Genomic DNA, 25468 nt, shown 5'->3' with positions numbered 1-25468 from the left:
ACTGAAATCATTATAGCATTATCTTCAATGTCTATGTTGACTACAAAAAGACATTTCCACTATTTGCTCCTTCAAAGGAAAAAAGTGGAATATATATACTGGAAATTATGCAGATTGCCTCCAAATGTAACCTGAGAAGTTTGGTGGCTCAATGAATAAAGCAGATTTATTAATATTTCCACAGATATTATATATTGAAAAGATTTACTACATAATCGAGGTCGTACCCCTTCCAAAGCACCCTTGTTCTTAACAAAACATTTTTAGTGCTTTACCAATTCCCTTTTTAAAATACTCAATGAGGGCAATTCCTCTGGAAGACTACTGCACAGCCCAGTACATTACCCTGTCAAGACAGTTTCCCTGGCATTTAATCTATATTTTCTCTTCCATTATTCTTAGTCATATGCCTAAGTATCACACTGAATAATAATGGATTGTTCAGTACTTTGAGTTTCACTCTCTAAATATTTATAGCTAATCTGTGGTCAGGTCTATCCTAGAAGTTAGGTCAACCCAGCTATCTTGCTCAGGGATACGAAAAATCTATCCCCTCCCCTCTGGGGGACATAGTTAAGCCAACATAAGTCCCTGTACAGAAAGTGCTAGGTTGACAGAAGAATTCTGTCCTCACTCTAGCTACTGCCTCTCAGGTAGGTGGGTTAATTGCAGCACTGAATTTGTGCCACTGTTGCCTTTCAAGTGTAGACAGGCCATTATTATGTTCTTCGTTCTGTGGTATCCTAGACATATCTTGGCAAACAACTGCTTTAGGCTGTGGAATAATCTTCTAATGAAGTGGCAGAAGCCTCATCTCTCTTGACATTTAAAAACAGACTGGGCGAAACACTAGAAAAATTCAAGTGGGAACTCCACTGATTGGTGGGCTGGAGATCCCACTGTAATAACCCTTTTCTACCTCAGATGCAGCATGGTCTGATGGATCGGCACTGGATGGAATCAAGAGGCCTGAGCTCTGCTTTTGAGCTGCTGAATGACATTGAGCAAAACACTATTTTTCTTTGACTTTGTTCTTCCACCCTTTATCCGTCTTCTCCATTCATGGCAGTGACGTTTTTTCACTATGTACAGTGCCTAGCACACTGAGGCCTTGATTTCAGCAGGGCCTCTTGGTACTATGGTAATAGTACTGCCCTTTTAATAATAATAAAAATTTCAATCTTGTATGATGTTTTGACCAAATCTTGTTCCTCAATGAACACTTGGGCCTAAAAGTTCTTCACTTGTCCACAGCAGAGCCCTGTTTTGTAATCAGCAAAATGATTAGATGCACTTTGGAGATAAGAAATCCACATGGGTTAGTTTGTCTTACTTTAACAAACTCCTTGAACTCTGGGACTTCATCTGTTTTCTGCTGAATTAGTGCTGCCCCATTGAGTTGGCAGCTACAGAACCGAATGTAAGGTTGCATGTGTGGTAGTTGTGCTGTAAGTATGTCGCCAATCATTTTCACTGGCATCCTCTCTCCAGACATCTTTTTACGAACACGCAGTGCTCTAGACACAAAGCAAAAGATGGTAGGCATGTTGTATGTGTAACTGGACCACTTCTGGATTGTCACTGACACCAACAATAAACTAGCTGATAGCTCATTTTTTAAATGAAGACTGTTACAGAACGGTAAAAGATCAGCACAGGAATCATTCTATATTGTAAAAATGACTCAACCACCAATCTGGTTTCCTTCTTGTGGTCACCAAACTGCTGTTCAAAATGTGAGGCAAATCCAGATGAGAAATAATATTAAACAAAGCAATACAATGTTCTTGTTTTGTTAAGTGAGAATGAGACCGCAACCTCTAAAACAGTGATGCGCAACCTAGCCTAATGAGTGGGCCGCATGAGTGATCCACATCTCAGTGAGCCAAAAGATTGTGTTGACAAAGACAGTCTCCTGGGACAGTAGTTTTGCTAACTGTGCTTCAGTTCCTAGAATTTGCAGTTTGTGCCAGTTGAACCATAGCAGTGCTTTCAATGAATGCAGAGAAAGTGCATGGTTCTCACAGTCAATGTTGTCTGCAATTAGCATGCATTTCTATTCACTCGTCCTTGCTTTACACACATGTCACATTAGTAATACCAGCAGGAAAAAAACCCTATGTGGACAGAAACCAGCAGAATCTGGCAACCCTGCATATGGGCAAAGGTAAACAAAATATCTCTTCATACAAGTACTAGGGATGTGAAAGTGTAACCGTGTACATAGTTAACTGATAAGTGTGGGCTCATCAGTTAACCTTCATAGTTACACCCAGGCTCCTAGTACACACCAGATCCTGGGAAGCAACCTCCTTCCTGTCCCCTCCTTGCACAGTGCCGCCTTTGAATTGCTGTGTGACATTAAGCAAAATACCATTTGTCTTTGCCTTTTTCTGGACTCCCACCCTTTATCTGTCTTGTCCGTTCACAGCAGTGACAGTTTCTCACTTAAAAGCTAGCATCCCACGTACACCGGCTTCCAGGGAGTTGCTTGCCCACCACTTGTAACTGTTACCACTGAAATTTTGAGCGATTACATGTTTACTTGATTAAATGCATTTTAATCTCCCTAACAAGTACTCGAATGCTATCACTTTCTCATGAAAGTGAAACTTACAAATGTAAATTGTTTCTGTGCATTAATTGCACTCAAAAACAAAACACTGTAAATCTTTAGAACTTACAAGTCCACTCAGTCCTACTTTTTGTTCAGCATGGTTACCTTTACAAAAGATAATGCTGCCTGGTTCTTATTTACAATGTCACTTGCAAGTGAGAACAGGTATTCACGTAGCACTTTTGTAGCCAACACTGCAAAGTATTTATGTTCCAGATACACTAAACAAGCTTTGGACACCATTCCAGAGGTTATGTTGCCATGCTGATGATGCTCATTAAAATAATATGTTAATTAAATTTGTGACTGAATTCCTTTGGGGGAGAATTATATGCCTACTACTCTGTTTTACTGGCATTGTGCCATATAGTTCATGTTATAGCAGTCTTGGATGGTGAGCCAGCACATGTTCATTTTAAGAACACTTTCACTGCAGATTTGATGAAACTCAAAGAAGGCACCAAGATTTTTAAAGACAGCTATAGCACTCAACCCAAGGCTTAATAATCTGAAGAATCTTCCAATATCTGAGAGGGATGAGGTGTGGAGCTTGCTTTCAGATGTCTTAAATGAGCAAAACTCCAATGCGGAAGCTACAGAATGTGAACCACTAAAAAAGAAAATCTATCTTCTGCTAGTGGCATCTAACTCAGATGATGAAAATGAACATGGGTAGGTTCGCACTATTTTGGTTCACTATCAAACAGAACCTGTCGTCAGCATGGGCACACGTCCTCTGGAATGATGGTTGATGCATAAAGAGGCAAATCTTTAAAAAATCTGGCTTGTAAATATCTTGTGATGCCTGCTACAACAGTCCCATGCAAATCCCTGTTCTGACTTTCAGATGACATGTAAACAAGATGCAGGCACCGTTAGCTCCTGCAAATGTAAACAAACTTGTTTGAGCAACTGGCTGAACAAGAAGTAGGACCTGTAGGCTCTGAAGTTTTACACTATTTAATTTTTAAGACCGATTTTTTGTACATAATTCTACATATGTAAGTTCAATTTTCATGATAAAGAGATTGCCCTATTGTACTTGTATGATGTGCTATTTCTTTTGTTTTTATAGTGTAAATATTTATAATAAAAAATGAAGTGAGCACTGTGCATTTTGTATTCTGTGTTGTAATGGAAATCAATATATTTGAAAATGGAGAAAAACTTCCAAAATATTTAAATAAATGATATTTAATTATTAACAATGTGATTAATCATGCAACTAATCATGACTTTTTAATCACATGTTTAATAGAGATTAATTTTTAATCACTTGACAGCCCTAATATTTATCTGGACTAAACTTTAGTCTATATATTGTATATAGTGGCAGTATACAAAAAGCAATGCAAGTGTGCTTCAGACAACAGAGAAAAAGTGCACACTGACTAGACTTATACTGATTTACAGGTCTGTCAGTTAAGGGGAGAGTAATGTGAATATACTAGCACTGTGGTGTTCAACCAGTTCTGAAGCAGTATGTAGTGAACTAGCCACATTCAAGCAGCCAAATAGCCACATTGTTCAAGCCAACTTGCCACATTCAACTGGCCAAATAGCTACATGTTGCTAGTGAGTTGGACACCACGAGTCTAGCATTACATTATACTGCATCCTGAAGTGAACAGGTGCCAGGAGATCCTGGAGGAAAACCCTTCGCTGACTGAAAAGTCCTGCACAAGTGACTTTGGTAAAATCATGTTGTTTCGAGTCTAGCATAATTGAACCATAAGAACCCACTACTATCAGCAAACTCTGAGCAATGGACCAGGTGAAAAATAATGAGGATATTATATTTAAATGCAACAGCCATTTTTATTGACAAAATTTATATTAATATTTATGAATCTCAATGAGGAGAAATGTGACCAGGTCTACTACCAAATGCAGATTTTTCTCTATGAAAATAGTTGAAAGTCTGATTCTGCAAAGCTGATAAGCATGTACTTAAGTCCATCCTATTCAGCATATCTCTTATGCATGTGTTTAAAATATAAGCTTATACGGAATTAGCTGAAATTCTCCCTCGCGGGCTAAAATTATTTTTTTACACAAATTGTTCCAGGGTAAATTTGCTCAAGGAGAAATGTGCCTCTTTTTCATAGAACTTTTACCATTTTCACAGCAAAATGTATTTATTTATTTAGGCAGGAAAATGTCACTTTTACATTGATGAAATATGCACAAACTATTTGATTTTCTCCAAAAGGAATTCAAAGTAATAACATGGTATGTTTTGCTTTTTTGCAATCTACTGCTGTTTTCACTGGTAGCAAATATTAGTTCCACACAATTAAATAATTAGAAGGGATTATTTTATATAATGTATTTCATATTAATGATTTTATTGCTGATAGAAAAAAGCAACTTACTTCAGTAGTTTGATATTGCACATAATCAACTCCTTCCAATTAACAAAAATCATAGCAACCTCTTTTTCTGTTAGCAGCTCAGACTCCATCAATGGTTTCTGGAAGATCTACAGATGCAGGAAATCATGCAATTTAGAAAGTGCACTATTATCTTTGTTCTAAGCTCATAATCTCTATGCAGAGGTATGCATACTTAATAATACAATAATATTTAATATTCATTTGAATAAATTTAAAACATACTATCAACCTTAGCGATCCACAACGTTTCCTGATAAGATGTGTGTGAGCATCACAAGGCATAATCTAAATGTGCATTAGTGTTGTTTATTCCAAGATGGTTTATCTCTGTTTTAACCTAAGGAATTTCCTTTAGTACTAGTACTTGCAAAATATCTCAGTAATAAATGACATAATACTCTATTAGTCTACTTTGGCCTCTCATCTACAGACATCCAATTTATAATTGACTAGAGCTGGACAATTATTTTGTTCCTGGCAAATAGAAAATTCACCAAAAATGCATTTTGTTGGGGGCATCAAGTTTCAGCCAAAAGAAAAAAAAACTAAAAACCCAGAAATATAAAAACATTTAATTTCATTTCAAAATTAAATATTTATGTGAATCAATCCAAACGAGATTTCCGTTTAACATTGTGGTGAGAAAAATTCACTGATTTTCTTTCAGATTTTGTGGTTCAGTCACGGAGCTGGATAAACAATTGTTCACTGGTTTATTTTATTTATCTACTCACATATCAACTTTTCATATCTTTACCATTTTGGCAAAGTAGGGGTCTCCCTCAGTTAAGAGGCTCATTTACCTAAAATGGCTATTTGCCTTCCATTTTCTCTGCATGAAAGTGACACATAATAACAATTACAAAACTGAATTGAGGTACAGAAAAGCAAATGGCTGAGAGCCAGCCACTGTAGCTTTCGAACCTGTGAGCAACCTGACAGCACTGCAAATTGAAGTGGGTGGGGAGAACATTGTCCAGACTTTCCCATTGAAGGCAGCAGTGCTTTAGGGAGAAAAGAGGTCCGGAACTGCTGCAAAAAGATGGGTAGTGGTCAGCTGTGCAGTGCTGAGTCACCTCTGGGAAATGAAAGGGACAGAAGGCTGTAAAGGTGCAAGCCCTGGGTGTTACAAACATCCAAGCTTTCTCCAAACAGCAGGCAAGACAGCATCCACCCTCCCAGTGAAGAGCAGTGATTGTCAGGTTGGATTATGACCTGCTGTGGGCACTGAGGTGGTCACTGCCTTTTAAGGGAAGGAATTTTTCCCTTACCACCATATTGGCTTAGATGGAGCATCTTTTCCCCCTTCCCTACAGTGGGTGTCAGGGAAACCCTCTTTTGGTGAGGAGAAAAGGCTATTTGGTTCTATGTTACAAATCATGTTGCAAATGTACAGCAATGTCCAGTGCAGGTGCTCTGGGGAAGGCATCCAGTGACCAGACAAATGGGTTATACATGTGAAATAAACTGTCCAAATCAGTAGTGAAAAGATTGTACTAACACAAAAGGTTCGATGTCTCATTGCTGGTAACAAAAGACTCACATGCTCATGCATACTAAAAACTCAAGTCAGATCATTCCTAGTAAGGCAAATGTGGCAGGAATTTTTAAACAAAACCCCACAGCTTTGTATGATCAAGTTCTAGTTACTATTTAAAAAAAATAGTTAGGCTCCTAAATCCATGTTTAGGCATCTAAATAAGCAAACCTCTTTCATTCTTCTTACCTCTGTGACTAACTGCAGGTCATTTACATAGTTCTCCTCTGTTACGATCAGTTCGTGGATGTATCCCTGCCTTTTTCTTTCAGTAGGTGTTAGCATGTCTAGGAGATGTAAGTCAGCACACCCTGGAAAACACAAAGGAGACAGAGAATTTATTAAGGGCTATTTGGAAATAGTTTAAAACTGATAGTTCAACTAACGCTTAGCAAAATAACTGCCACCTGTCCATTTAATGTATCCTTCTCTCACGTGACAGCACAAAACTAAAAATGTTTCATCTTTTATTTACTTGAAAAATCAGTATGCTTGAGTTGCCACTAATGCAAGGCTCAATTAAAAAAATCACATTTCCAGAGTTTATTTGTTCATAATCTCCATCATTTTGAGCCTAACAATCACACAAAACAAATGAATGAAAGCCTGGTTAAAATAAAACTTGCAGCCTGAAGACCACTTGGTGAGCATTAAGAAGGAGCAGTTTTAAGGTACAGGGAGGCTAGAGCATCAATCTGGATCTTAACTGCTGTGATAGTGAATACAAGAAACATGATAGCAATGAGACATTCTCTCAAGTAGCCATACACTGGAAGATTCAACCCTCAAAGTTGGTACTGTTGAGAAGATGTTCTATTTTAGGTTTCAGAGGGGTAGCCATGTTAGTTTGCTTCAGCAAAATCAATGAGGAGTCTTGTAGCACCTTAAAGACTAACAAATTTATTTGGGCACAAGCTTTTGTGGGTAAAACACACTTCATCAGATGCATGAAGTTTAAATGTATTAAAATGTTTGGGTTTGATTTTTTGTAAATGAAATTTTATCAAATGTGATTTGTTCTCCATAGAAAGTTTCGATTTTGACAAAATGGCATCATCTGACAGAAAAAATTGCTATTGCAATTTTTTTCATGAGTTTACAATGATCAAAGCTTTTTATTTCATTATTTGTTTACCGACATACTTAGACCTCACTTTGAGGACTGTATTGTTTTAGGTAAAATATTCTCTACTTTTTCATAGTGTGAACCACCTCTCTATCTATTTTCAATCATATCACTTCCTTGTGGTAACTATAGAAATTGCTTCCATGTACACTTAATATTAGCAAAGTATTTACAATATTTTCAGCTTTTTAAATGCAATTTAGTTGCTGGAAACAAGAAGAATTCAGCCTCCTGACACCAGCTATGTTTCTATGGCTCACTATTAAGTAGTCAATGAGCCACAGGTTGGGAACCTCTGCTTTAGCTTACTGGTGCTCCCTCTGTTGGCTGATTATAAGTGGAACACACACATGGGTTCTACATAAACAGCTTTTTAAAAAATTACTGGAATGGTGGTTTTGAAAAGCAAAAATCAAATACGAACAATCAGAGGGGCAGCCTGTAGGCCTGTGGTACCTTCAAAATAAATCATTTGGGGGAGCCTACAAACACTGGAAATGGTTCTTAAAGATACTGCATAGTGTAGTTCTCTAAATAAAATACTTTACACTTTGTTGATAAAAATGAGATGGTAACATTATGAAATCATGCACTGGACTGGTGCCAAAATGATAGAAACTATGGGATTTGTTCAAAAACCAAAAGTTTCAATCATGTTTTATAAATGGCGGCTTTCAGATCAGTTTTCCTCATCAGATGCAGTACATACAGTAAAACAGAGGGAACCAGAGCTCATATTTCTTTATTCACCGAGATACCAGCTTCCATAAATACAAACAATGTATGTGAGTGTTTTGTTTTTTTAAGACTAGTGAGATTTTCTCTTCAAATGCACTGATGACCTTGAAATATTATTTCCAACAATTAAAGTTGTATATGAAACATTAAATCTCAAAAAGGAATATTTTTTCAGCAACTTGACAGATTGCCAGTAGATCCACTTTAAATAGGCCACTTTGAACTTCAACAATCAGTCTCCTTTTGAACATTGAAATCAGATTTTTCCCAAATATGAAATCAGAGCAGAATAAATGGAAAAAGACTTTTCCAATGAAGGTTTTTCTTTTTTAGGTGCATAAAGATGAAAATTTTTTGCCTCTTGACACAAAAAAAAACCCAACAAAGATTGGGTTCTTTTGCAAACTTTAAAGGGTTATAAATAGTTTTTCAAGGAAACGAGAGACTGTAAAAGGTACTTCTATAAAAAGCTTAAATTATACTTGCAGCTGTAATAATATTATGTATGGATGAATTCAGCCAACCAAAAGAGGTCCCTTTGTCTGGGGGCCTAAATTATTTTGCATAAGTAGGTGCTGCTTTGTCTGACAAATACAAATCCTGCTATGCATTAAGAGAAGCATACATTTCAAAAGTCCTATTTCATCAAGGTTCCTAATTTTAAGCATGAGTGCTCAGCAGTGCAGCTACCCATGTACTTACGTTGGGCCAGTACCTAAATACCTTGTTGAAATGAGATCTAAGTATGCTGCTGAACTTCTTCTCTGCACTTTTTGAAAATTTTCTGATTCTTTAAATAAAGATTCTTTATCATATTGACCAGTCTTTCTAAATAAACACGAAGTTCATTTGAACAAGTCGAAGGTGCTTTTTGTTTATAAGACAATAACTATATCAGGAACTAAACAAACAGAAAAAGCATAGATCAGCCCAGGACATAGATGTAACTATTATCAAGTTAACACGAAACTCCCTTGGGCTATCACTCTTTTATTCTTAAACCTGAAATTAAATATTCGCAATGTAAATTAAAGTGACTCCTCTACCACATCCAAATGGGCAGCTAAATGGCTGCATGTTCTTACTAATATTTGTATTACTGTAGCTTCCAGAGGCACCAGTCATGATCCCTGTGCTGGGTCCTACATAAAAGATAGGACCTGCCCTGATGAGCTTACTAGACCTGGACAAAAGCCATCAACCACAACGGGCTCTAGGATCAGGCTCTAAAAATAGATAGGACAGTAAATAATGTTAAAAAATAATAGTAAGATTTTATTCCTTTTTTCCATTCATTCTCTCGATCACCACTCCTTCTCAATCTATACAGAGCCTGAACAAGGCTCTTCTCAGATGACAGTATATCTTTTATTTCAGATCTGAATTTGGAGGAAGAGGCGAGGATCCTTTGACTGTAAACCGATTATGAATTATGTTTGCCGCTGGGGAAGGAAGGCTTTTAGGGGAACACAGACTAGAGGAAAGGTCTGATCATGGTCCTAATAAAGTCAATGGCAAGTTGGGTCCTTCAGGATTTTTCTTTTCAGCAATTAGTGGAACAAAAGGTTTACAACTGCCATTTAAAAGACATATTTGCATATTCACAATATTTAAATAATCATACAGATCCCTGCTCTTGGATTAATGGGTATCAGCCAAAGTACAGATAGGTTCTTCATTTCTTTCTCAGCTATACAGTGTATTAGGTAAATCGTATGCCTAGAATAAGAGCATGCACCATCATTCACCTGGAAAGTCAGCCTTTGGGCTCTTGTGACTGCAGTGCCTTCGGACTTGGGGGATTCTAGAATGTAAAGGAGAATCTCAGATTTCCATTTACAAAAGGAAAGTTCCTTCCCCTTTTCTTTGCAAAGGCTGCCTTGGAAACATAACATGGATATAAACCAATCACTAGGGATGAATGGAACAAGCAGCAGGGCTCTACACAACAGGAATCTGGTGGAGATGTAACTATTCCACCTGTGCACACACCCATTTTATGCAAATCAGTCAGTTATGTTTAGGATGTATCCCCACCACCAACACGGCCAAACCTAAGCACAATCTTTACATCAGCACAGTGCAGCAGTGAAATCACAGCTGACTCCTGTCCACTATGTCTCAAGAGGTGGATGCACTACAAAATTATTTCACAGGTGTGCCCCAAAATGCTAATGTTCTGCATAACTGGGGGACATAATTCTCTCTCAATACCTATAGGCTGTGTCTACATTGGGCCACTTATTCCGGAAAATCAGCCGCTTTTCCGGAATAAGCTGCGAGCTGTCTACACTGGCCCTTGAATTTCCGGAAAAGCAACGATGCTCTACTGTACAAAATCAGCCGCTATTCCGGAAAAACTATTCTGCTCCCGCTCGGGCATAAGTCCTTATTCCGGAACACTGTTCCGGAAAAGGGCCAGTGTAGACAGCCCAGTAGTCTTTTCCGGAAAAAAGCCCCGATTGCGAAAATGGCGATCGGGGCTCTTTTCCGGAGAAACGCGTCTACATTGGCCACAGACGCTTTTCCGGAAAAGGGGCTTTTCCGGAAAAGCAGCCTGCCAATGTAGAAGCTCCTTTTCCGGAAAAACTGAAAACGGAATAGTATTCCATTTTAAGCATTTCCGGAAATTCATGCCAGTGTAGACACAACCACATAGTATCCCTGTGCTCTGACTAGCAAAGGCAATCCAATTTTGACTCTTCCTTTCTTTTGATCTTACTGGCTAACTTCAAACGTACCAGCAACTTAGCACAAATATCTGGGACTGTACAACTTCCACTGGTGGCCCATATCAAAGGGTCTGCAGAGTCTAGTGATCAAATAGGTTTTCTCCAGCTCTAACGTCTATGAACCTAAGTAATTCATTAAAGAAAATTTTTATAGGTCTGTAAAAAAAAACCCATTGCCTAACTACAGTCAACATTTTCACACTCCCCATGCTTTATGAAAAATGTCTTATGAATATAAAAATGCGTAACTTGAAGATGCTTTATGCAAAACAGGACAGATAATACATCAATATTGCAATTACAATCTGCTGAATCTGTATATCTAATTTTTGTGCATATATCATTCTTGTATGTAAAGTTAGAAGTATGGAGTCTGGATCTGTTTATAGTTCAAAATGCTCTAATGAGGGCCATTAGTGATCCTTCAAGTACTTAACGAATCACTACTCAAACCAACTAACTTACGGATGGTCATGTTTGTCCTGTAAGCCCAAACTGTGGTTGATCCTAGAAAGACGTGATCATGCCACCTGGCATTGGAATCCATCTTGAACCTGGTATTTTTTCATGGAGGTGGGGGATGCCGAACAAAGGAGTCCCACCATGGGGGAAGGTCTATTTAACCATTGAGAAGCTATCAGTCTGTGTCTTCAGCTGACCTTTTAAATTGCCAGGGGCACCAGAAGAGTATACTTGGAGAACTCTGAAAAGCTGTAGACCCAAACCTGAGTAAAGATCAGCTCTGACGTGACACTTTTATCTGAGATAAGAACAGCAGTTTAGGGTAAGAATTGGTTTATAACATGTTTCTTAGTGGATTAGAAGTAGCTAAGTATTTTTTTATTCATTTTAATTTAGTAACTTACTTTGATCTATTTTCACTTGCAATCACTTACATCCTACTTTTTATATTTAATAAAAATACTTTTGTTTACTATCAAGCCCAGGGTAAATAACTGTTACCTGGGCAGTGGAGGAAGCAATCACTGTGCATATCTCTCTTTCGCTGATAAAGTTAGTAGACCTTATGAGCTTTCTTTGTGTAAACTTTTACACAGGGTAAGACTGATTTGGAGCTTTGATCTCTTTTGGGAGTTGGTTTCCTGGGTGATCAGCAGTGTTCCCTCCAAGATTTTTCCAACCATAAGTGGAGTGACTTTTGGCTTGTGAACCAATATTGACGTCATGTGTGCTGGTTTAAATGTGTGCCACCGTGGCACACAACTTATTAACACACACACACACATGTTCCTGGCCACCAGAGCAGAAACATCCCCCACCTGCCATGCAGCATGTTGTGTTCCCAGCTGCTGGAGAAGAACCCCACTCCCCATCACATGCCTGTGGCAGGTCCTAGCCCCCTGTCCCAGTGGCTCCCTCACTGCACTGCATGAGTGCTGCTGTGCAGCTCTCCAGAGGAGATGGGTGTGGGAAGAATTTTTTGTGCGCGGCTGCACAGGTGCGCATCATAGCGGGAACTAAGGTGCTGAGCCCTTATAGCTAAATCCTCCTGGAGCTTAACTGGTTCAGTGTCTATGATGCTCTGAAGGGGAGGCAGCAACCCCAACTCTGTGCCTAGTCTGGGGGAGACCAGAGGATCTAGTCCAGCACGACAGGATGGTAGGGAGCCCCAGAGAGCAGGAAGGTAGGCATTAGTAACATGATCCGCACACGGGGAGACAAATCTAAGGGGACTTCTGGGACTCAACCTGTCGCAGACATCATAGAAATAAAATCTAGAACTCCATTTAAAACAAATATCCTTTACCTTTTCTGCACAAAGAATCCTAAGGAAGACTGTCAAATGGTGGCAGCGATAAGGATAGTGGTAGAGTAAATTAGCTGACTGCATTTTAAACACCATGTCATTAGACCAGCTTATCTGAACTTTGGTAGCCGGGACTGCACTATCCCTCCCCCAAGTGTGACAAAAAGAAATATGAAGAAATATAGAATCATAGGACTGGAAGGGACCTCAAGAGGTCATCTAGTTTCATTCCCTGCACTCATGACAGAACAAATACTATCTAGTCAACTTTTTTTTTCCTGACAGTTTAACTGATATTCACCAGGACTACAGAACCTTGATTTGGCCAATTCCAATGGATGTAAGAAGGGAGGCTGCCTACTGACAAACACAAGGTGTGCAAAAATCTGTAAATGCTTTTTGTGTTCCCCTCATTTTTAACTCACTATTCTGCTTCTGGCTATTTTTAACAATTTTGGAAGGTTTAATCAAAGAAACGCACATAGCTGACCGAGGGTCACTACACAGTTTTTCTGAAAAAACTTCAATTACATCCACACTGCAATCGCATTCTTTTGAAAAAAAAAATCAAAAGAACAGAGGGGTTTTTCCAGCATTGGTAAACCTCTTTCTATGAGGAAGAAGCCTTCTTCCAAAAGAGGACGTGTGTGGATGGGGAAGAGGGAGATCTTTTTTCAAGAAGAAGAAAGAGGAAAAAAGTACAAATGCCCTGGTGGCCATGCCATCCATAGTAATCACTAGTTTATATGTGAGAGAGCATACATTCAGTGTGGACGTTATCTTTCAAAAAAGCAGATCACTTTTTCGTTGCGCTTGGGCAGTGTGGACATGCTCTTTTGGAAGAAGTTTCTTCAGAAGATTTCTTCCGGAAAAGCATCTTCCGAAAGAAGCCTGCAGTCTAGACATAGCCTGAGCAACAGTACTCCCCTCTAGAAGTTTAACAGGCCAAACAGCTGTGTTCCAGCCACGAATATTGCACATTATCATTACTAGATATACCTTTTATTTATGGTCCATGCCTTGAAGAGTCTGCATAGAGTCTATGCTTTCTTAACTGGCCACACACATTCATCAACTAGCAGAACGTAATCATTGCCCCAAAAAATATTTGAAATTTTGCATGAGGGGAAAAAATATTAGGGAAAAATAGGTTTATAGAACCAGACTGTAAAATATTATATGGGCTACATCTCTTCTTGCCAGAACAAGTCACAGGCATCATATGCGTCCTTCACTTGTTCTCATCCAATGCTTGAGACACAGTACATTCTCACTGATACAGGAATTGCAGATGGTGATTTTTCACAAGTTATGTTCTGAATGTTTTTAAAAATTCTGAAGTGTAAATTAGAGAGATTGACCCTTATGACACTCAACAGTACACATTTCCTGTACTTCACTGCCAAACCTCACTCCAGAGCTACAAAGGTCTTCCTTAATGGTTATGATTTTTTACATCATCTCACGGGAGAAGAAAGGAAGACTTGCTTCTCTCTTGTAACAAGGAGCTGAAGGGTAAAGGTGAGGCAGGCACTCAAGGGAGAATAGGAAACATTACTAACATCTTTCACAAATATAACAGTAAATTATTTCTCCCTAAATTTTTCCAGGGGAAGAATAAAATCCCATGTGCACGTAAAAATATTATTTGGCTGAGTTCCATTGACTTCTGGTTTGTGTTCCAAGCATTGTGGATATCTGTAAACGTTAACATTGATCCAGGACCAAATATTGCTCATCACAGGCCTCTCACCAGTGTATGTTAATGACAAGGTGTGAAGGCACGTTGGGATTTTCCCGTCTCCTGCACCCCGATAATGGCGCGGACAGACTCCTCCAGCCAGTAGAATAGAGGGAGTTTATTGCTTCTCCAGGATATAGCACAGCACAGAAGTAATCTGGTTACAGGGCAGGCCTAGGATGCCTCAGCCCCCCTTGAGATGGGGGAGCCTGGGCCCCTAAATCCTAGCCCGTTGCCTAAGCTGCTTCCTCTATGATACCAGCCAGAAACCTAACTAACTCACTCCCAGCCCTACCCCCAGTCAGGGCTCCACTCCCCTTCTTCCCATTGTTCCGCACCCTGGAAGATAACTGGTCAGGTTCAAAGCCCCCTTGCATAATGACTCATCCCCTGCCCTGCTGCAGCCAACAGCCAGTGGAGGTCACTCACAGCCCCCTGCCCAGCATAGCAACCAGCAAAGTACCCCCCACTACATCACACAAGGAAACATGGGGAACTTATCTTGTACTCAAATACCATCACTGATTTGAAAAAGCCCAGGCCAACCTTACACTTTCTTCAGCATCAGGAGTGAGCTTCTCAATTAATGGTCTGGAAATGTGCTGTGTGTGTCAACTACTAAAGTTTACTATACAAGAGAGCAAAAAGTAATTTTCCCAGGGTGACAAATTTGAATCCCTAATAAGGTAAATCCTGAACAATCCCTAACTGAAAAGGAGATATGTAGCACTTTAAAGACTAACAAAAGAGTTTATTAGGTGATGAGCTTTCATGGGGCAGACCCACTTCTCAGATCATATTCTGAAAGTGAATAGGCATGACCATGTTATAACAGAGGATACAATGAAAGAAGGTAAAAAAATTACTACAAACTAACAAATCAGGTACATAGAACAGAAAGTGGGAAGGAGGGGAAGGGGAAGTGACAAGGAAGGAGGAAATTGCTTACTGAAAGAGCCAATTAAGTGGCTAATCTGGGGGTTACTAGTTTGCAATTATTTTATTACCTTCTTTCATTGTAGCCTTCTGTTATAAAATGGTCATGCCTATTCACTTCCAGAATATGATCTGAAGAAGCAGGTCTGCCCCACGAAAGCTCATCACCTAATAAACTATTTTGTTAGTCTTTAAAGTGCTACATATCTCCTTTTCATGTGTATGGATTTGGTTAGTTTGTACTGAGCAAAACCAATGCTGCTTTCCTTAAAGGAGTTTCTAAAGAGGAATAAAGAAACCAAAATGATAATTCAAGTAAGAGGCCTGATGCAAGGTGCAAATTTGCTGCCTATATCAGTGCTTAAATACATAGTCACAGTCATTGTGTTAAACTACACACTTAAGTGACTTTTATACAAGTGAACAAAAGTTAGAGACTAATCCCTACTCCAAGCAGAAAAATCTGTTACAATCTAAAAAATGCCAGATTAAATATAATAATCCAGACAATCCACATGCCAGGGATGAAGTTTTGCTTAAGGCAGTATTGAAAATTGTGTTGACAGCTCCTTTTGAGCATGCTCAGGAAGTCCCTTCCCAACCCCTTTCATGAAGAAAACGACTTCTTCAGGTGATTACATGTCTATGAACAGTGCAGGAAGTATTTAAAAGGGGCTATAAACCTAATCTCATGGAGGTCCCGTTTCTGTATACAGTGTTGTTATAGCTTTTCTGTTAGCCAGAAAATACAAGGAAAGCTGCCATGTAACATTAGAATTAACCTTTCCCATACACGGAATGGCTTTCAGGAGCCTTGTAGTTATCAGACTAGTTACTAGGTAGGAACAGGATTTTCCTCTTTCTAAATTGTGGCTATATAAATTAAAAACCTGTTGAATGATTAACAGGCCAGGCCCCCTCCCATCCTGTGTCCATGTTGATGCTACTTTCTGCTAGAAGGGAATTCCTATCTGCTGGCGTTCAGTCCCAGGTCATGGGACTGAATGAACAGACATGAGAGCAATTCATCACAAGAGGCTCAATCTCAATTTGGCAATGGATCTTGGCATTTGTATCATCTGAGTCACTGTGGCAGGCTAATGTTTCTTCTGGGTACCTCTGCTTGCCACCTGAAGCAAATTGTACATATGCTAAGAAGAATCAGGCTTGATAGATTTTGGGGCTGTAGGGATTAAAGATCTTTTCATGGACTGGGTAAATAAAGAGAGAGAAGAGTCAAAATTGGATTCTGAAGAATAACTTGAAGATTTTGCTTTCTATGGTATAATATTAAATAATCTAATTTAAAAGTTTGTCTTTACACACCCTTTGATTTTTTTACTTAATATAAAAATCTGAAAATGTAATAATGAATGTGCATGACAGTTCATTCTGATATTACACTATTTCCAAATAAATTGTAACTAAATATCAGATACAATTCCCTTGAATAATTACACGTATTGAGTAAACCAATATTATGGATACCTTTTACCTTCATGTGCTTTAACATGTTAATGGCTCACTTGAAAGACTTGTTCAGGAAACTTTAATCTGTACTTAGAGCTACTTAGTGAGTTGATTATTGGCAACAACGGACTGCTTTATAAGCTACTACTATGTGAAATAGTACACAGCACTCTTCAGAACAAGGATTCTTGGCACACTACACACTTAAGCATTCATAGATACAAACCAACTTTTCAGTTCATGGCTTATGAACTTAGATGCCATTATGATTTCTCAATCATGTATAAAAAGCCAGCGTATCAAAATGTCTTATGAACAGTTGTTCAAAAATATTGCCTGCTTAATTTTTTATTTTGTTTTTTAAACACCTAAAAAAGGAGCAAAAATAGAAAAAGCACTGGACATGACATCACCTACAGTGAAAAAAATATTCATTTAAGAAATTAATTACAAAGAATTGCCAAAAATTTGCAAAAAATCCATTTGCTGGTGTTATGCAGGCCAATACTGTGTTGTAGTGTAGGACAAATGTTTATAGTTGTGTTAGACATCTGTGAAGACACAAGCTAAATAATAGACATTTAAGAAATCCTTCACTAAAGTGACATTGTCACTTTATAGTATGTGATTATAGTATGAAAATGTTTGCGTGATACAGAAAATATTTATAGTACAGTATACTGGTGTACAGAGCATGGTTTCTTTTTGCAAACTAGTGAAGGAAATACATGTATTTGTATGCACACAGCTGAATGTACTTCTGGGAAAAGGAAAGTCTGCACAGCAAACAGAGCAAATTTTAAATTCAAGTACTAGTGTTAAAACTAAGTTTGCGAGTCAGTGTGTGAACAGAATATAATTTCTCCACTCTCTACTGATAGAGGATTCTCACATGTTGATTGCTTTCAACGTAGCTTTTAGAAAACACTGTTAGTATCAGGAGCCACGTGTGAAAAGATGCAATTAATTGTGATCAATGTGAATGTGTCTCAGTATACAAAAGAAACATCACAAACGTCCCTCTGTATTAAAGGAGGAGTTTCAGACTATGGTTAATTTGTTACACCAACTAATACCGTTGATCAAATTTTGTTTATACAAATCAAAAAGAAGACAAACACATTAGAGTCTAGCTTTTTATACGAAGAATTTAATTATCTATACATGTGACTAATTGTAAAGGCTGTATTACAGTTGTTAAAGCTGCAGGTTTTATATATTTATATATTTTACATTCATATCAATGAAAATACTGAAGTGCAATTGAATAAGGAGCTTCGCTTGTTCTTTGCACCACATGAAGGATGGGGGAGAAGGAGGAAGGAACTCGACAATATCGCCAGCATGAAATTTAGAAATCCACGAACAGAATGTGACTAAATATTAAAGTCATTAGTAGAACTGCTATATTGTGCTTGAGGCATGGTTTTCCCCACCCCCGGTGCAAAAACACCAGGCATTTCGTTAAGAGCTTATAACAAATGTTTGAAAGACAAACATGGCTTAGGCTACACACATCTACTACATAAACTTGACTGTAAGCTCCATTTAATATTAATTTGTATAAATTCCACAGTCTAGTTAAAAAAATGTAAACATTGGAAATTAATTGCAGGGAGATATTTCTATACATTCTTTCTTGTCAAGATAATTACTTGTTCAAAAGATGTTGTTCCATAGTCATGTAAAAGTAACAATGGTAATAGAACTTCATGTAACAGTTTGGAAAAAAAAGTCATGTTAATTCTCAAAGACCACATGAATATACTATTCTACTGATTTCTGATATTAAAATGCAAAAACCACACAAATCTGAGACAAACAAAACAAAGATGCTTTCTTACTGTAGCTACAAATAACTGTGCAAAATAAAATTAATGCAATAAGGATTACAGCATTATGCAAGGATAATATCTCTTGCATTGGAAGGAAATTAATTTCTTCTGTCCACCATGTATTACACACTCAACAAGGAACACCTGATACATACAGTATAAGAACTGTAACAAAGTATCTTATTTGCAATTGGGCATGTGTTCCTTAAACTCATTTAATTCCTTCTGTTCTTTTGTATAAGAAAAAAACAAACAAACAAGACATTGACAACACTGGACAAGTGAACAATAAAAAAAAAAGATACATAAAGTCTCAGATTTATGGACATTTGGAACAATTTTAATAGCACATGCAGCATTCCTTGATAGTGGGTCTTTTTGCAAGAACAAAATTGCATTGCAGAAATTTTATTTATTTTTTTTCCTTTAAAAGGCTAAAATACACATTTAAAATTATTTGTAAAACTACTGAAAGCACCTGTGCAAAAGGTGAAAAAAATTAGTTTGGTAACTATGAAAGCCACAAAAGGACCCACTATCCTGTGTAATTTTTTTTTTTTTTTTTGTAATTTTGCTTCTATGTCTGTAGATAATTAACTCAAACATTGCGATTACATGCAACTAATGTAAAATGAGGTAAACTGCTCTGCAGTGTGTTCTTCTATTCAGAAGGCAGTAGATGATCATGCTGGAAGTCACATGATCAAGGCTGCATCTCCCATCATCCCTCTGGGCAGTGATATGGGATAGTGGGTCTCTTTGAGGACTTTCAAGCCTGAGTGGGGGATGGACAACATATGATTCCTAGAAAAAGGAGGAAAACAACACATAAGCAAAACAAAACAATGAGCAAAATTCAAGCTAGGAAAATGAATCAGGCATGTAAACAGCATGGTGCAAAAATGATAAAAGGGATCATGCTACAAAGGGGATGGAACTAAAAAACCGTAACACAAAATAAGGTTTTTTACAGAAGGTCTTCAAAGAGACTTTGGCAAATGCAGCAGTGGTCAAGCTTTGAGTTCTGCAAGCCACAGCAGAATCACAGCAATGCTGCATGTTTCATTTTAAAATACTGCATAAACAGTAACAGTAAGATAGTAAATAGACCACTTACATTGCTGGCTTGGGTCCATATCTGTCGTTAGTTTCACATAGTTGGATGGGAAGAGACCCACTTGTCCATTCACTTCTCCTTTCCACCAGTCTGGGTCGTCCTTGTTCAGGACATTTATGATCTGGCCTTTGTTGAATGCCAGTTCATCATCATTCTGTGCAGTGTAGTCATACATGCCAATTACTTGGCACACTGTAAGATAAATGAACAGATCTATGGCACCAATAATGTTTCAGTAAAATATCATATGTAAAAGTGTATTTAAGTTACAATAATGATTACTGCCTGCAATATTCCCTTGTTAGAAAATACTCAGCAAATAAGAAGGATTTACATATCAAGATTGACTTTCTGAAAGTCAAAACTTGTTCAGGATAAGATATTAGTTTTTTACAGCCATTTAACTTTAGTTTTATAGTTGTCCTATCCACAAAAGTTACCGTGGTTTTATGTAGACACAAAACAACCCCACATGTTTTGGATCTTCTCTAGCATTACAACAACTACTCTCTCAAATAGGACTGGTCATCTAAAAACTGTGGCATACATAACATTTCTGAACCCCCGCCGTTTACACATTTAGGGTAGGAACTCTTCCTTCACAGTATTGTAGCTTCTCTTGGGAAGAGAAGAAAGCCATCTAATAAACACAGTTACAGTCAGCATAAAGCTAGTAATGAGATCCCTCTTGTGCCACCTAGAGATGTTTAGAGTATCAGAAATTAGAGATTGGGTTAAGGGAATCAGAAAACTTGCTAGGTCATTCAACCTGACCCTCTTGCTAGAGCAGAATTACTGCATATAATATATTTTTCTATTTTCTTATCATGGAACTTTGTATATTTGAGTGGCTCCCAGGACACAAAGGGCTCTGCACAATCACAAATAGAGATGAAAATTAGAAAACTGGCCTAATCCCCTTAAGTCAGATAGCACTGTATTCTTTTTTAAATACCTGTAACCTCCAAATTATTTCCTTTGCCTTTCTGTTGTGAACTATGTTCCAAGGAATGGGGCTTCTGGTATTTCCCCCTCAAAAGATCATGTCACAGTCTAATAGATCTCAATGACAGAAAACAGCTCCATGATATTCAGCATTAATTTCCCCTTTCTTAATTTCCTCCCAGTACTCAGAGTAATAGCACTTATACAACTCTAAATAATTCACATTTACTTTTCCAGACAGACTTCCAGAGTCTGTTATGACTCCTTTTAGTTATTACTTTGCCTATCACACTTAGGAGGAGTCAGATGACTAATCCAAGCTAATTTCCATATTTGACTATATATCGTGTACAAATTTGCAAAGTTTCTTTTAAATGTATAACTTTTTAGCATTCTATTTAAGTTGAAAAAGGTAATTTGTAATCCACTATTATTTGTCCCAGCTAATGTATTAAGCCAAATAAAGTCTGAATTTGGTCCTACTCCAGTATATTTAAGTTTGTTAGTGAAGATCTGAATATACACTAGCTCAGCGTTATGAGTATCGGAGTTACCAACTGTCCAATTAGCCACACAACTCATCTGGAACTGGAAGTATGCAATCAGGCAGAAGCAGAGACAAAGAAAAGCCAATACAGTACGGTACCATGTTGAAATGTAAACTTCTAAACTCTGAGGTTCTACTGTATCCCCATCTCACAATAAAAACCCTAGGAATTATCCCAATTTGCTTGCATTCCGATCATTGCCAGCAGCTCCAAAACCCACAGATAACTATAAAAGTAGACTAAAAATAAGAAAATAGAATTACATATGCATTAAAGACATCCATTGGGCCCAGTGGTTATCTGTAATAAAACATCAGATTCAGGTTTGTGTCTGGCTCTCTACAGAGCACAAGCTACAAATACTGTGGAAGCAGCACACTTAATTCATTAAAATAAGTAGAAATGCTTGGAAAGAGGTTTCCAAGTATTTCTATAAATTAACATCCCTACCTATGGCAATACAGAAGTGGCACTCGCAGGCTTTGTACTCAGTTCTGCTCATTTTTCAAACTAGGAGGATGGTGCTCACACCATAGGTTTAGAAGGGGTCAGATATAAAGGAGTGGGAAACAAAGAAACTCTTAAGGTCCCATTAGTCAAAAAGTGTTCATGCAACAGAATTTTAAAAGTGGTCCAAAGTCGTATAATTAATGTTATGTTAGGATGAATGCACCTACACAAACCCAACAAGTAGTATTGTGACAGCAGAAGCAGAAAGAGGAAAAACATAGTTACACATTAAACTGTTGTAGGTACCAGCTTCTGACAGTACATTTCCTTCACACTTCAGGCATCATGTGCTATTACAAACTTTATAGACCCCCCTCTCCATGTACTACCCTGGTCATGCCTCTCCTTTTATGAAGATTTTTCTCAATATGCAGTTCTACTCCTTACAGCCACAATCACAGCATGATTTATTCTCATTTGCATAAACCCCTTCAATATTCTGTTCCACCAGCCCTTGCCTCCAGGCTTCCTCATAAAGACACCTCCAACATGCTGCCCTTAGACCAGAGTTTCTTAAACTTTTTAAGACTGAGGAACATCAAACAATTTTTTTTTTTTTTTTTGAGGAACACCAAGGATTTTTTGTTGAGCAAAAAAAAAAAAAAAAAAAAAAAAGTCGGGGGGAAACAAGGTTGGGGGGAAAGTTAGAGTAAAAAAAATAAAAAGTTGCCTGCCCCTTTAAGGGCAGCCATTTTGAATTATCTTGTTCTCCATGACACACCTCCTACTGCCTCGCGGCACATCAGTGTACCGCGGAACACAGTTTTAGAAACACTGCCTTAGACTGACCACATGTCAAACGAGGAAAAGGAAAGACCAGACTGTTCTTTTTCTTCCAAACACTCTCCAAAATCATTATAGAGTGGTATTTGAAAGGATCATGTTTGATTGTGTCCAATATTCCTGACATGAATAGCATAAGAAACTACTAGAAATGTTTATATATTTGTATATAAAACATTTATATGTGCTTGTGAAAGGTTCTGCTTGTCAGCCCTATAATTCAGGAAATACAAGTGCATCTACAGTGCCTTGCTATAGTGTACTCCAAGCCTGAACTGGTGGGACCTACCTCACTAATGGTGAGGGGCTAGATAAGTCTTCATCCCAGGTGACTTTTTTGTTTCCCTGATAAGGCTACCAATAAGAGGGCCATTTAGTAGTGCCTCCTGGGATTCAAACTTTTTGATGTGGCCACATGCTTTCACCAAGAACTGAAATGAGACTTATTTTATACATTTCAAAGAGATAACCGAACGTACTAGATGAAAGCTTTCAGTCGCTGCAGTATGTCGTAATTTCATTACGTATTTAGCTCTCTAGAATTTAAATATTTCTTACTATTTTTTCTAAATATTTGGTGACAGAAAATCAAGACAGAAGGCATGCTTGGTGTGTCGGTGCAATATTTTATAGAAACAGGTTGGACCTCTCTGGTCTGGAACTCTTGGTATGTGAGTCGTCCCAGCCCAGGAAGTTTGCTGGACTGGGGAGGTCAGTGGTCCCCTAGGGGCTGGCTGCTCCATTGCTAGCTTGTCTCTCTGGGGTTCCCAAGGCTGGGGCTCTCCACCCTGATGCTGCCCTGGCCCGGCTGAGGCTCCATGCCCTGACACACGCTCAATGCACCAGGGGGTCCCAGGAGTTCCTAGCCAGGGCTGCCCGGCCACCACCAGCCCCGCTGCCTCTGGGGATTCCCGGCTGGGGCTGCCAGGTTCCTGCCACTCAGCTGCCACCAACCCTGCTACCTCTGGGCCTTCCTCCGGGTTTCTCCAGCCCCAGGCCACCTGGGCCCACTGCCTCAGAGTTTCCTAAAGTTCTCCAGTTGGAGCTCCCTAGGCTCTGCTGCTGGGAGTTCCTGGTCAGGGCTGCCCAGCCATTCCAGCCCTGCCACAGGGAAGGTCCCTGGGGTTCTCCAGCCACCACCAACCCCGCTGCTACAGACTCTCCACCTAAGTGACATCACTGACAAAGGGGGTTCCCTGTCCAGGGAAGAGGCTCCCCGATGCCTCCTGGCCCCACTAATGCTGGGGTTCCCCTGCCCAGCCATTGCTGGCCTAACTGGGATTCTGCAGACCCTAAATTCTCAAGGCTGGCTCCCACTCCTGGGACTTCTTTGGTCCAGCAACATCCATGGCCTTGCTGGACCACAGAGTCCAGGATTTGGGAGGTTCAACTTGTAGTAAATTAGAAACAGACTCCTTTTGGCTCAATGGAGTGATAATGGTTAGAGAATAACTCAGGGAAGTAATAATCAGGCTTTTAACAGTGTAAGTCCACGCTAGATGAATAATAATGAAAGACATTACCATCTGGATATCATTCAGTGGCTTATGGGGAGCAAATTGATTGTCTCACTTCAGATCCTAATGGGTGAGTGTCCTTTATACAGGAGTGCCACTCAAAATGGCACACTCAGCAGGGATATTAAGGATATAAGAATGACCTTTCTTCTCATCAGTCAACATGCTCCTTCCACAAATGGCATTTGTTGGTAGCATGGTTTGTTACTACAAGTGCTGGATCTTTAGTGGAAAACATATTTCAATCTCCAGGGCTACCAGTATCATTTCATTAGCATTAAATCAAGTAAATATGTATGACATATATATCATCCCATGTTAACCTAACTGGCTGTCTTTTTCCCCCTAAAGTCACGTCATCAAAGTTAGACTTGAAAACATACTTAGACTTAAAAAAAAACAAACAAAAAAATTTATTCACAGAAATTCATAAGGAAAGTGAAACATTTTATAAAGGAACTCTGAAACCCAATAGTACAATGTAATTTAATTCCCTAGGAATGTCCAATTCTATACCACAAGTGACACCAGTTATTAAAATGTATTAAATATTACTTACCGGAAGGTAATACTGTTGATTTAGGTGGCTCAGTTGGTGTAGTTTTACTGGTACCAGGACTTAAAAGTTTTACATAGTTAGCAGGGAACCATCCTATCTGTCGTTTTTTCCCTCGTGCCTAGTAAGAAAAGAATTCTTTTAAGAGGATTAAGCACATGAACAGACACCAAATCAAGCCAGCATAATTCAGTCTACATTTTCCTTCTCTTGGTATTCACATCTCCCCATCAACTGGTGGGAGTGACCCAAATCTTCCCTGACTGAATTGGCCTCGTTAACGCTGGTCCTACACTTGATAAGCCGGTATATCTGTTTCTCTTTAAGGTGCCACAGGACTCATTTTTGCTATCCACATTTGAATTTTTATTTAAAGTTTCACTGACCATTTTAAAAGTAGGCTAAATGCTAAAGTTTGTTGTTGTTTTTAGGAGCACTGAAACATTCTGATACTCGTCATTTAAGTCATTTTCTCCTTGGCAAACCTGATTTCTCCCACACTATTTCTAAAAAATCTAATATTAGGCTATTGGATAACAGAAATGAAGGGTTGGAAGGGACATCAAGGAGTCATCAAGTTCAGCTCCCTCACTAAA

At 38.6% G+C, this 25468-nt stretch overlaps 1 protein-coding gene across 5 annotated transcripts in view; it reads right to left on the bottom strand.

Moving 5' to 3' along the window:
• ITSN1 (intersectin 1) overlaps positions 1-25468 on the bottom strand; it is a 190614-nt gene that overhangs the window by 14502 nt on the left and 150644 nt on the right. For all 5 annotated transcript variants that reach the window (XM_075911169.2, XM_075911141.2, XM_075911179.2 and 2 more), the window contains 5 exons: positions 24876-24993; positions 20014-20205; positions 6740-6861; positions 4993-5099; positions 1334-1517 (listed from right to left, as the gene is read on the bottom strand). In XM_075911169.2, the coding sequence (XP_075767284.1) occupies positions 1334-1517; positions 4993-5099; positions 6740-6861; positions 20014-20205; positions 24876-24993 (723 nt within the window). The remainder of the gene's footprint in view (positions 1-1333; positions 1518-4992; positions 5100-6739; positions 6862-20013; positions 20206-24875; positions 24994-25468) is intronic.

The sequence above is a fragment of the Pelodiscus sinensis genome, chromosome 1, assembly GCF_052426305.1.
Source record: "Pelodiscus sinensis isolate ZL-2025 chromosome 1, ASM5242630v1, whole genome shotgun sequence".
Taxonomy (NCBI): Eukaryota; Metazoa; Chordata; order Testudines; family Trionychidae; genus Pelodiscus; species Pelodiscus sinensis.
This window is presented reverse-complemented; position numbering and strand designations above follow the sequence as displayed.